General features: G+C 33.9%; 1 protein-coding gene across 1 annotated transcript in view; it reads right to left on the reverse strand.

Annotated features, from left to right (window-relative positions):
- STXBP5L (syntaxin binding protein 5L) overlaps positions 1–13883 on the reverse strand; it is a 340069-nt gene that overhangs the window by 285533 nt on the left and 40653 nt on the right. Inside the window, exon 4 of the mRNA XM_037051540.1 lies at positions 4852–4933. Coding sequence (XP_036907435.1) covers positions 4852–4933 — 82 coding nt within the window. The remainder of the gene's footprint in view (positions 1–4851; positions 4934–13883) is intronic.

Below are 13883 nucleotides of genomic sequence, written 5' to 3' on the forward strand. Positions count from 1 at the left end.
CAATGCTTTCTACCTTGTAATATGGCAGACACCATATGGGCAGATAACGAGCTGCCATGTATGATACACACAAGCACACTCGAACTATTTATTTCACTGAGTTCAGTAATATCATCTTAAACAATGTCAGAACTTTTACAATCATGAGTTTCCCAGCTAAACGTGTCAGTGCTTTCCCTATGACAGAGCCTGAAGTACTCTAGAGTACTGAAATGTGTCCTTTAAAAGTGGTCTTGCAGTATCCTGAGATACTTAATATTGTTTTCATATTTTACCAAAGTACTCTGTTACAAGTAACCTTTCTTAGCTTATAGATATCAATTACAGATATCAAAATCATAATCCCATTTAGATGCTAGGAAGAACTATACTGAAATTTCTAAAATCTATTTCTTCTTTAAGAATTAGAGAAGAAGATAGGAATCTAAATGCCCTTCCAAAACAATTTCTAAGACAAAAATACTTACGCATCCTATGATGGTTCCCTTAATATTCTGTACCTGTGATTTTAGCCTCAAGGAGAAGAACTTTTAAAATACCAATCATAATCATAGCATATCCATTAAAATGTTAAAATATTTGTATAATTTTTATATTTGTACATAAATGTATAAATACACATGTTCAAAGAGGTACATTGATATACACACTTAAACATGAACTCACAGGTAATTAGATTCCAATAAAATGTACCCTATACTTGCCTTGAGGATCTTTGTTTGTTTGCTTGTTTTATTTGTAAAAATGTTTCATATATACAAACTGTAAAATTATTTGGATTGCTTGTAAGTGCTTAAGGAGCTACAATTATTTTTTTGAGATATGAAATACTGATATCATTTCTCAGGAAAGTGGAAATTCACTTGGGATAGGGCAAAAATAAAAGGTAATATAGGAAATTAATAAAACATTCTCCACAGTAAATAAGTCATGTGCTCCATAAAAGATATAATATGCCAAAGGCAATAGAATTAAAGCAACATATATCAACAATATTTATTGTAACACCTAAATAAACCTAAGGAGGAAGCCAGTATTATTAATTCTATGAAAAAACGAAAAAGTAACTTATCATTGAAGGGAAATGAATAGGATCTCTGAGAATAACTGCATGAATAGAGAGGCCACATAACAGTAAGTACATCATCAGTGTGTCTAGGGCTCATTTACAAGCAAAGTGAATCTACAAGAAGCACTACTAAAGCAGATCTATGAAAATATTAAAAACTGTGGTCAAAAACACCAGTCATAAGGTCAAAAACTAGGGATTTTGGAAAAAAGTATAGAACTTGAATATGAAGCACATCAAGGTAAGTGGTTTAGGATAAACAATGTAAACAATGGAAAGATACTAAAGGCTTGTCTTTATATATTCTGTTATGTAGCACAGGGAAAAACATAGGGCCTTGAAGACAATTCTCAGAAAATCATACCCAGGAGAAACACTGGGAAACAATTTATGTCTGCCAGTGTACATCCATACAGAAGGCAAAAGGCTAAGCTCTCTCAACTAGTAACACTGAGGCTTTAAAAAGGCTGTCATTATAAATACTAATGACTAGCTATTATAATAAAATATTTTTTTAAAGTTTTCCCTTTTCTTCCTCATCTTCCTCTCTCATTTTGGTATCCAACAGCAAGTACATCTATAAAGTGAAATATGCTAGGTTTGTTAATAAGGAGAATCTCACAACCTTATGAGAAAGATTTCGAGCCAAGAGAAATAAAAAGTGGACATCTGCCAATATCACAAATTCTTCACAACTCGATGTCTCTGATATGAAGTTCCATGAACCACTATATTCATGTTTATGATTGGTTATAAATGTTTAGAAAGAGGTACATACACAAATATATAAAGACACTGAATTAAAAATCATTGTCCATGTCACAAGAGAGCAAGCAGTAGTTCCTCAGTGTCTTTCTCCAGACACTGAGTTCAATCTGCTATGTGCCTTAGCAGATTTGAAATGGCAAAAACTCTTAAAGCATTTTTGCATTGACTGGCTCACTTAACAGAAAAGATCTCCAGAAGACTCAGGATCCACTGTAAAAATTTGAGACAAAAACTATCAGAAAGAGGTATTTTAAAGAAACAATCTCATTTATAATTGCATTAAAAAACCCTAGGAATAAAATTAACCAAGGAGGTAAAAGACTGCATCTGAAAAACTATGAGATACTGAAGAAAGAAATTAAAAAACATACAAATAAATGGAAACATGAACCATACTCACAGTTAGGAAGAATTAAAATAGTTAAAATGAAAATACTACCCAAAGCAATCTATAGATTCAATACAATCCTTATCAAAATACCAATGTCATTTTTCACAGAACTAGAACAAATAATCCTAAAATTTATATGGAACCACAAAAAAACTCCAAACAGCCAAAGCAACCTTGAGAAGAACAAAGTTGGAGGAATCCAGCTACCTGATATAAAATTGCACTAAAAGGCTATAGTAATCAAAACAGTATGGTACCAACATAGATCAATGGAGCAGAATAGAGAACCCAAAAATAAATCCAGGCCCATATGCTCAATTAATCTATGACAAAGGAGGCAAGATATTACAATGGCATGAAAACAGTCTCCTTCCAAAAACAGTGTTGGAAAAACTGGACAGAGAGCTGCAAGGAAACGAAACTGGGTCGCTTTCTTATACCATATAAAAGAATAAACTCATAAGCTCAAAATGGATTAAAGTCTTATATATAAGACCCCAAATCATAAAACTCCTAGAAGAACAACCTCTGATATCACTCTTAGTAATATTTTTTTGGATATGTCTCTTCAGGCAAGGGAAACAAAAAAAAGTAAATGAACAAGTGAAACTACATCAAACCAAATAGCTTTTGCATGGCTAAGGAAACCATGAATAAAATGACAATCTACTGAATGCAAGAAGGTATTTGCTAATGATACATCTGATAAGGGGTTTATATCCAAAATATATAAGAAACTCATACAATTTAACACCAAAAGATTTGTTTTAAAATGGGCAAAGGACCTGCATAGACAATAGTTCAATGAAGACATATAGATGGCCAACAGATATATTAAAAGATACTCAACATCACTAGACATCAGGGAAATGCAAAATAAAAACACTCTGAGATACCTGTCAGAATGGCTATCATAAATCTACAAGCAGTAAGTGTTGAGAATGATGTGGGAAAAAGGCCTCGTGCACTGTTGGTGATTGTAAATTGGTAAAGTCACTATGGAAAACAGTATGGAGTTTCCTAAAAAAAATAAAAATAGAAGTACCATACGATCCAGCTATTCCACTTTTGGATATTTATCCAAAGAAATCCAAATCACTAATTCAAAAAGACATATGGACCCTTATGTTCATTTCATCATTCTTTATAATAGCCAACCTATGCAAGCAACCTAAGTGTCCATTGATAGATGAATGGATCAAGAGGTGGTACATATATACAGTGGAATATTACTTGGCTATAAAATTAAAATGTTGCCATTTACAATAACATGAATGGACCTAGAGGGTATTATGCTAAGTGAAATAAGTCAGACATAAAAAGAGATATATCATATGGTTTTATGTATAATCAAATCTAAAAAAAAATAAATGAACAAAAAATACCTCACAGAGACACAGAACAGTTTGATGGTTGCTAGATGGAAGGAGGGCTGAGAGTATAGACAAAAGGGGGAAGGGATTAAGATGTACAAATTGCCAGTTAGAAAAAAATTCACAGGAATGTGAAGTATAATGTAGGAAATATAGTCAATTACAATAACTATGCATGGTGTCAGGTGGGTACTAGACTTATTGGGGTGATCACTTTGTAAGTTATATAAATGTTTGATCACTATATTGTATACCTGAAAGTAATATATTGCATCACAAATGTAATTGAAAATTTTTAAAAATTAATTAATTTATTTATTTATCTTTAGAGGGGAAGGGAAGGAGAGAGGGAAAGAAATATCAATGTATGGTTGCCTCTTGTGAGTCCCCTGCTGGGAACTGGCCTGCAACCCAGGCATGTGCCCTGACTGGAAATTGAACCATGATCATGTGGTTCGCAGGCCCGCACTCAATCCACTGAGCTACACCAGCCAGGACCTGTAATTGAAAAATTTTTAAACATTTTTTATAAAGAAGGTCTATGAAATGGCCATTCAAACCAAATAAAACATCTTCCCACTCCAAAAAAAAAATCTGAGTCAAGATGGCCTTAAATAGCTCTCAACTGATGGAAGATTATCAACCTTTTGAGCTTTGTAAATACATATGTTGTCTTTAGGGAGTTACTAACCACCAAAGGTTTATAAAGATAGGGATAGGATAGGTAGCTAATTGTCATAATAGCTATAGATACATAAATAAATAAAAATTCATACATATATCAACAAATGCATATGGAGATATACACAAATCAAAGAACCTATAAGTAAATAAATGAAAAGATTATTTTGTGGAAGATAAAGACAAAACATTACATTAGTGCTGAACTACAAAATTTAAGTTGGTGGGAGGAAAGTGCATAGAAGAAAAGTTTTACGGTTAGTAAAGCAATCAAAGAATTTTAGTAATATTTAAAAAGCATTTAAATAATCTAACTTATTCTACACAATCACAATAATGGGATTTTCTAACACATGCCACTTTCTCTTTTAAAATTTAATAAATTGGCAAATACTGAAGTACAGACCTTTATGAAAAATTTGACCATGAATACTGCACATATATCTATATCTATATCTATACCTATACCTATATCTATATCTATCTTTAAGCATTTAGAATCAAAATATAAAAAATACCACACCAATGAATGCAGTGTGTGTGTGATCAATACTCAAGGAAATCCTTACCTCATTGATTAGGAACTGGAGCTGCAGAACAGCTGCACCACTTTCATGCTGGCAATAACAATCAACTCCAGGTCTCCCAAGTCTAATATGAATAAAAGTCAAGGATTCTAACATTTTAATTAGCTCTAACATTAATGAGTAAAAATAAACTTAATAGCTGATGTTTTGCTTTTTATTTATCCTAATTTTTGTAAATAAAGAGTTGAAAAATCTTAGTCTTTGTTGTTGCAAATTGCATTATACAGCACAGCATATCAGCAAAATGTCCAAATAAGATATCCCTTGCATGTATTCCCCTTTAGCAAAAATAATTTGGCAACTGTACACAGACAAAATGGTCTTCATGGGAGCTTCCAGATTCAAGTAGGAGATTGTAAAACCCTGGTGAAGTCCCAGGATGAATAAAGTCATTTTGAGAAGGCAAGCTTACACCCAGGTGGCTGCTATGGAAATAGCTCTGTACCCCTGAGAACTTGGCTACAGCTCTTTTTGGATTTGCATTTGTCACCAGCAAATGCCATTAAGGGACCCATAGGAGGCAAGCCCACACATGAATCAGGTAATAGGCATAGAGACCTTGGTCCTGGTTGTGGACTCAGAAGTGGCCTTTGAGCCAGCTCTAGCCCCTCTCAGTTGCATTCCAGAAGCTCCTGGAGGTAGACTGCCAAATATGATCAGATTATAGATTCTGAAATGGCCCTGTAACTCAGCTCCAGCCCATCCCACCCATATTTCATAAACAGCCTCACTGGCACATGGACCCTTTTGTCTGTACCCCCAGAGATCCCGAAAGAGGCCTATAGTAGGCAGCCCCCTCTCTCAGTCTATACTGAGCTGCTGTGCCAAGAAGACCTTCTGACACAGGTGTCTAGCAGATAAATTTCTGTCCATGCTCTGAAATCCTGAAAGGGTCCTATACTTGGTTCCAGCTTCCTCATAGCCACAGTTTGCCAGTCTTCCAGAAGGCTTGAGGGTCCAGGGTACCAGGAGTAGACATTCCCACCTGAATATCCTAAATGAGTCCTATACTTTACTTGAGGCCCCTTCTAGCCAGTCCATGAGCAAGCCTACTGGCATGGGATACCAAGCAAAAAACACTCTCATCTGTACCCCTGGAGAAACTGGAAAGACCTTCCCTATACCCAGCCCCAGCCACCTCACATCCCTAGTCAGTCAGAAGTACTGATGGTCCAGACTCCCTGTGGGAAACACTCCTGTCTGAAAACCTGGAGACTCTAAGATGGCTCTATACTTAGTTTTGGACCCACCTAATGGCAGTTTGTGAATAGTCCTGCTGCCACAGGGAATCAGTAGGAAACACTCCTGTCTGCATTCCTGGAGACCCTCTATACATGGAAGGACTCTATAATGGTTTCAGCTCCTCTCAGCTATAATCCACAAACAGTTCTACCAGCACAGGGACCTGGCAGGAGACATGACTGAGCCTCAGGAGATCCTGTAAGAACCCTATAAGCCATTCCAACCCTTCTAGCCATGGTCAGGGACCAATCCTGTCCATCCAGTAACCCAGTAAGAGACATGCCCATCTATTTGTAAAGCCAGGTCTACAAACCTTAATCTTGGCTGTGGAATCTGAAAGAGTCCTGACAGCCACTGTTCAGTCAGTCCTGCCCACCCAGGGACTTATCCAGTGACCAGCCAGCAGTTCTCCCAGGAACCTGATGGATGCCACACCCACAATTTACCTGGAGATCCATTCTCTGAGGACCCAAATATGGACCCTTGTACAAGCGGCAGCCTAATGAACAAGGTACTGGAGGCAGTCACACCCACCCAGGAACAGAAGGAATTCACACCAGCATGTGCCCTGGTGAGGAGCCCACAAACTACAGACCTAGCACACTCTTATAACTAGCTCCGACCAGCACAACTGCATTCTACAGGTAATCTTATCAGTCCAGCGAAACAAACATAAGAAGGTCTTCATATTCTAAAATCAGTTTGTAACAACTAGAGAAGTGCTTGCTCTAACAAATGCACAGGCACCAATGCAAGGCTACATGGTTCAGGAAGAAATACAATACCACCAATGGAAACTAAAATAGCTCTGGTAAGTGACTCCAAAGAAACTCAGTTTTATGATTTGCCTTGAACAAAAAAATTAAAACAATTATTTAATGGAAACAAATAAAATGCAAGAGAAAGCAGATAGACAAATAAACAAAATTGGGATAATAATTCATCACAAATTGCATTTAACAAAGAAAAAATAACAACACAATAGAACCAAATAGAAATCCAAGAGCCAAAGAATACAATGACAGGATGGAAAACCCAGTAGAGAGTTTCAACCATAGCCCTAATTATGCAGAAGAAAGAATCAGCAAACTCAAAGACTTGAAATTAGCCAGAGAAACAAAAAGAAAATAAAATAATGAAGAAAGCCTAAGTGAATTGGCATACCATTCATACCTAAGCCTAATGGCATACCATTAGGCAAACAAATATTTCATTGTGAGAATCCCAGAAGAGAAAAGGGGGCAGAAAAATTATTTAAAGATATAATAGTGAAAAACTTCTCAAATATTGGGAGAGAAATGGACACCCAAATACACATAATAATCAAAATGTTAAAGATCAAAGACAAGAGGAGAATATTCAAAGCAAGAGAAGAACAACTTGTCACATACAAAGTAATTTCCATTAGCTTATAAGTGGATTTTTCTGCAGAAACACTGCAGGCCAGGATGTAATGTGCTGATATATTCAAAGTGGTGAAAGAAAAACAACTGCCAACCAAGAATACTATATGCAGCAAAACCATCCTTAATAAATGAAAGATAAAGACATTTTGAGACAAACAAAAGTTGAGGAAGTTCATTACCACTAAATCTGCCATTACAAGAAATGCTAAAGGAAGTACTTCATATTGAAATGGAAGGATGGTATGTAATGACATAAACACATAATATTGGGTTGGTCAAAAATTTCATATGGTTTTTCCCATAAAATAAAAAACACATTTTTCATTTTCACCAATATTGATTTGGATACTTTGAGTATGTTAGCTACCTCTTGTGTGGTACACTGTTGATTGCTCTCAATTAATTTCTCCATTTGATCGCTATCAACTTCAACTGGTCTGCATGACTGTGGAGTATCATCCAGCAAGAAATCTGCAGCACAAAACTTCACAAACCACTTTTGACACAATTGATTAGTCACACCACCTCCTCCGTAAACAGCACAAATCTTTGCTTGCATTTCAGTTGCATTTTTACCTTTCTTGAAATAAAAAAGGCATAATATGGTAAAAATGTTGCTTATTTTCTTCCATCTTCAATATTAAAATGGTTACACAAAAATGCACCAATTTTGATAAGTTTTTTAAAAATGCACAATAATATGACAGCTGTCACAATAAAATCTAATAAAATTATTTGAATGAAGTAAAAAACAGCTGACTGCTACTACGGCTATCTTACAGGAAGAAAACAAATAAACTTTTGGCCAAGCCAATAATATAAAACTCACTGGTAAAAGTAAATAAATAGTTGAACTCAGAATATCCTAATGGTGGCATATAAATTATTTTTACTTCTATTATAAAAGGTAAAGATAATATTAAAAACAACCATAGCAACAATAATTTGTTAATGGAGGCACAATATAAAAACATGTAAAGTGTGAGAAAAATACCATACAATGTTGGAGGAGGAGAAGCAAAACTGTCGTTTTTATGTGATTGAAAGTAAGTTGTCAGTAGCTTCAACTAGACTGTTTTGTCTATTAGAAGTTTTACATGAGCCTCGTGGTAACCACAAAGAAAAAAATCAGCAGTAGTTAAATAAAAGATAAAGAGAAAGCAATTAAAACACACAAACAACAAATACAAAACATAAATCACAAATGAAGACAATAAGACAAAAAGAAAGGAACAAAGAAACTAAAAACTTTCAGAAAACAAGGAAGTGTCAATAGTAAGTACTGGGTCGGCTAAAAAGTCCATTTAGTTTTTTCCGTAAAGTAAAAGACATTTTTCATTTTCACCAATAACTTTATTGATTTGGATATTTTGAGTATGTCAGCTATCTCCTGTGTGATAGAACACTGATTGCTCTCAACTAATGAATCAATTTTAATGCTATCAACTTCAACTGATCTACCTAATAATGGAGCATCATCTAGCAAGAAATCTCCAGCACAAAATTTTGCAAACTACTTTTGACACATTGACACAAACCACTTTTTATACACTAGTCACAGCACCTTCTCCATACATTACACAAATCTTTTTTTGCCTTTCAGTTGTGTTTTGCCTTTCTTAAAATAATAAAGCATAATATGCCAAAAATGTTGTATATTTTCTTCCAATATTAAAATGGCTACATAAAAATTCAACAATTTTGATGTTTTTTAAATGCACACTAATATGACACCTGCAACAATATGATCTAACAAAATTGTTTTGAATGAAGTTAAAGACAACTAAGTGCTACTACAGCCATATTATAGAAAAAAAACAAATGAAATTTTTGGGCAACCCAATATCTATCTATCAATAATTACTAATATAAATGGACTAATTCTACAATCAAAAGGTACAAAGTAGCTGAATGGATTTAAGAAAAAAGATTCAACAATATGCTATCTGTAAGAGACTCATTTTAGCTTTACAGACACATGAAGGCTGAAAGTAGAGAGATGGAAAAAGATATTTTATGAAAATAGTAACCCAAAGAGAACAGGTATACCTATATTTTTCTTAGATAAAATAGGTTTTTAGTCAAATCAGTCATGAGAGAAAAAAGATTATAATAGAGAAAGGGGTTAATTCATCAAGAGGATGTAACAATTATACATATATATTCACTCAACATTGGAGAACATAAATGTTTAATGCAAATATTAACAGAACTGGAGGGAAAATAAACAGCATATAATAATAGCAGGGGACTTAAATATCCAACTTTTAACACTGGAGAGATCATCTTTACAGAATTAATAAGGAATGAGTGAATCAATTATAAATAACACTATGCATCAAATAGAGCTCATGGACGTATACAGAACATTCCATCCACCAGTGCCAGCAATATACTTTCTTCTAAAGTGCACATGAAAAATTTTCCAGGATATATCATATGTTTGGATACATATGAAACAAAAAAAAATAAGCCATATCTTTTATCTTTTCTAACCACAATGGTATTAATCTAGAAATCAATAACCAGAAGAAAGTGATAAGTTTACATATATGTGAAAAGTAAACAGTACAATCCCAAACAACCAATGAGTCAAATAAGAAAGCAAAAGGGAAACCATAAAGCATTTTCAAACAAATGAAAATGGAAATAAAACATACCAAAACTTATAGAATTCAGGAAAGCAATTCTAAGAACAAAGTTTATAGTGATAAATGCCTACATCAAAAAAAAGAAATATCTCAAATAAACAACCTAACTTTGTATTTTAAGAAACTAGAAAAAGAAAAAACTAAGCTCAAAGTTAGCAGGACAAAGAAAATAATAAATATCAGAGTGGAAATACGTTAAATAAAGAATAGAAAGAGAAAAAACAAAACTAAGACCTGTTTTTTTGAAAGAATACACAAAACTGACAAAACTTTGGCTAGACTAACCAAGAAAAAAGGGAAAGGACTCAAACTTATAAAAAACAAAATGAAGAAGCAACCTATGCAAGGGGAAAAAATGTTTGTAAACCATCTATCACATAAGAGGTTAATATGAAAATATATAGGAAATATACAACTCTGTAAGGAAAAAATAGGCAGAGGATCTGAGTGAAAATTTTTCCAAGAAAGCACATAAACGGCCAGTGATACATAAAAAGAAGCTCAACATCACTGATCAACAGAAAAATGCAAATCTAGACCTCACATCTGTTAAAATGGCTAACATTAAAAGAACAAGAAAAGACAAATGTTGCTGAGGATGTGGAGAAAAGGGAACCCCCCTATTGTTTGTAGGATTGCAAATTGTGACAGCAAGTATGGGGAACAGCATAGAGGATCCTCAAAAGATGAAATTGAGAGCTACCATGTGATCCAGCAATTCCACTTCTGAGTATGAATCCTGGAAAATGAAACCACTCTCTCAAAGAGAAACATGCACCCCCCATATCCACGGCAGCATTATTTACAATAGCCAAGATATGAAAAAAACTAAAGTGTCCACTGGCGAGCTAACGGATACAGACAATGTGTTATATATATACACACAGTGAAATCTTACTCAGCCATAAAAAAAGAAAGATATGGTGCCGCTTGTGACAAATGGATGGACACTGAAGGCATCATGCTGAGTGAAATGTCAGACAGAGAAATACAGATATTATATTGCCTCACAAACATTGAATCTACAAAAAACAAATAAACAAGCAAAAATACCAAAATGAAAGATACAGAGTACAGACGGGTGGTTGCCAGAATTATGTTTGAGAGGCGGGCCCAATCGGTAAAGATCATCGAAAGGTACAAACTTCCAGTTATAAAATAAATAAGACCTGGGGATGTAATGCACAGCATGCAAATTATAGTTAATAATACTGTATTATATATTTGAAAGTTGCTAAGATAGTAGATGACACAAGAAAAATATTTTGTAACTATGTATTGCCTAGTTACAAAATGCCTGTGATGGCATTAACTAGATGCCTGTTAACTAGACTTATTGTGGTGATCATTTGACAGTATCCACAAATATCAAATCATTATGTGGCATACCTGAAACAAACATAATGGTATATGTCAATTATACCTCAAAAAACCCAAAAAGATCCAACAATATAATAAATTCACTTCATATACAATGACATAAGTAAGTTTAATGTAAAAGAATTAAAGTAGATATACCATGCAAACATTAATTTTTTAAAAGCAGGAGTGGCTAGATGAATATCAAATAAAGTTGATCTCAAAGCAAAGACAAATACTACAGACAAATAAAGACATAACGTAATGATAGAGGGATCAACCCACTATGAAGACATAACAATTCTACTTGTATTCACAACAAACAACAGAACCCAAAAAAACTGAAAGCAAAAACTAATAGAGCTAAAAAGAACAATAAATATACAGTTGTCCCTGTATCATGGTTCACTTATTGTGGCTTCACTGTATTGTGTTTTTTTTTATATCTAATTCTATATCACAGAGTTTTCACTATATCATAGAATTTTGCAGTATACTTCAGTGGTCAGTACCCATCTATAATTTTATATGTTGTTAAATTGCATAGGTTTAAGAGTGTAGAAAGTGTTTAAGAGCATATGAAGTGTTTATAAGAGTGTGGGAAAGGTTAATAAGAGAGTGGGAAAGGTTTATAGGAGTGTGGGAAGTGTTTATAAAGCCTTAAAATGTATGTAGTAATAAAATAAATATAACACCACTACTTCGCAGATTTTCACCTATTGTGGGGGTCTTTGGAACATAACTCCTGCCATAGGTCAGGGATCACTGTACACAGAAACAGATTTGGAGAACCAAATTTACTTCACTCTCAGGATTTGATATAATTAACAGGCAGAAAATTAGGAAAGATACAGAACTGACCAACACAAGCAACCAACAATCTAGTTAAAGAATATAGAACATTCTACTCAATATAAAAGGAATGGATGTTTTTCTAGAGTCCACAGAGTATTCACCAAGACAGACCATATCCCAGGGAACAAAACAACCCGTAACAGATTTTTAAAAACTGAAATCATACAAAGTGTTTTCAGGCCACAATAAAATCAAACTGGAAATCAGTAACAAAAGACAACAAGAAAATGTCCAAACACCAATTAAAGCACTTCTAAGAAATTCATGGTTCAAAAAAGAAGTCTTGAAGACAATTTTAAACCTACATGTAAATAAATGGAAATGAAAACACACATATTCAAACTTGTAGTATCCATTGAAGCAGTGCTGAGAGGAGAATTAATAACATAACCCTAAGTGCATATCTTTGGAAAAAGAAAGATATCAAACCAATAATCTAAGTTCCTACCTCAAGAAAATAGAAAAAAAGCAAAATAAGCCAAGAGACAAGCAAAGTAAAAAAATAAAGTCACCCTGAAACTAATACAATGCTGTATGTTAATTATAACTCACTTTTTGTGCTCGCTTCGGCAGCACATATACTAAAATTATAACTCACTTTTTAAAATAAGATAAGCCAGAAAAAATACTGAAAACAAGAAAATAGAGAAAATCAATTAAAGAAATGCTGGCTCCTCAAAAAAATCAATAAAATTTATAAACCACTAGTAAGAATAACTATAAACTACCAAAATTCAAGTAAATTAAGACAGAAAACCAAAATAGCCTTATAACTATTAAATAAGTTGACTTTGTAATATAAAATCTCTCCTAAAATAATCACCAGGCCCAGGTACTTTAACTATAGAATTCTACCAAACACTTAAAGAATTAACACCAATTTTATTTACATAAAACAGAAGCGAAGGTAACACTTCTCAATTCACTTTCTGAGGCTAGTATTACCCCAATATCAAAATTAGACAAACAGAGGGGAGAGGGGAGAGGGGAGAGAATCATAGGGGAAAAGGGAATGGACTCACATGAACAAGTATGAGGGACACATGGACAATAACTAAGGGTGGGGGGTAGAAAGGGGAGGGAGGTGGGGAGCATGGGGCAGGGGGCAGGCAGGGTTGGGAATATAAAACAGAAACCTGTACTTGAACAAGAATTAAATAAAAATTATATTTAAAAAACACAAAATTAGACAAACACAATACAAATAAATAGTTAACTCAAAATGAAACCTGTATTCAAATATAAAATGTAAAATCATGAAATTTTAAGGAAAAAAATAAATAATGAACATCCATAGTTAGTAAAAGAGCTTTAAGAGGTGATACCAAAAGTACATCTATATAGGAAAAACTGGTCTCAGAAAGCCTGTTAAAAGGGTAAAAAGACAATTTAAAGATTGGAAAAAATAACTGCAAACCATATATCTGACAAAGGACTAGTATCTAGAATAGAGGGTGGGGTAAAAGTAGGTTTGCAGTTGTTCATATGAAAAAAATATAAT

Source organism: Sturnira hondurensis, unplaced genomic scaffold, assembly GCF_014824575.4.
Source record: "Sturnira hondurensis isolate 20B ecotype Veracruz unplaced genomic scaffold, ASM1482457v3 Scaffold0007222, whole genome shotgun sequence".
In the NCBI taxonomy this organism is placed as follows: Eukaryota; Metazoa; Chordata; class Mammalia; order Chiroptera; family Phyllostomidae; genus Sturnira; species Sturnira hondurensis.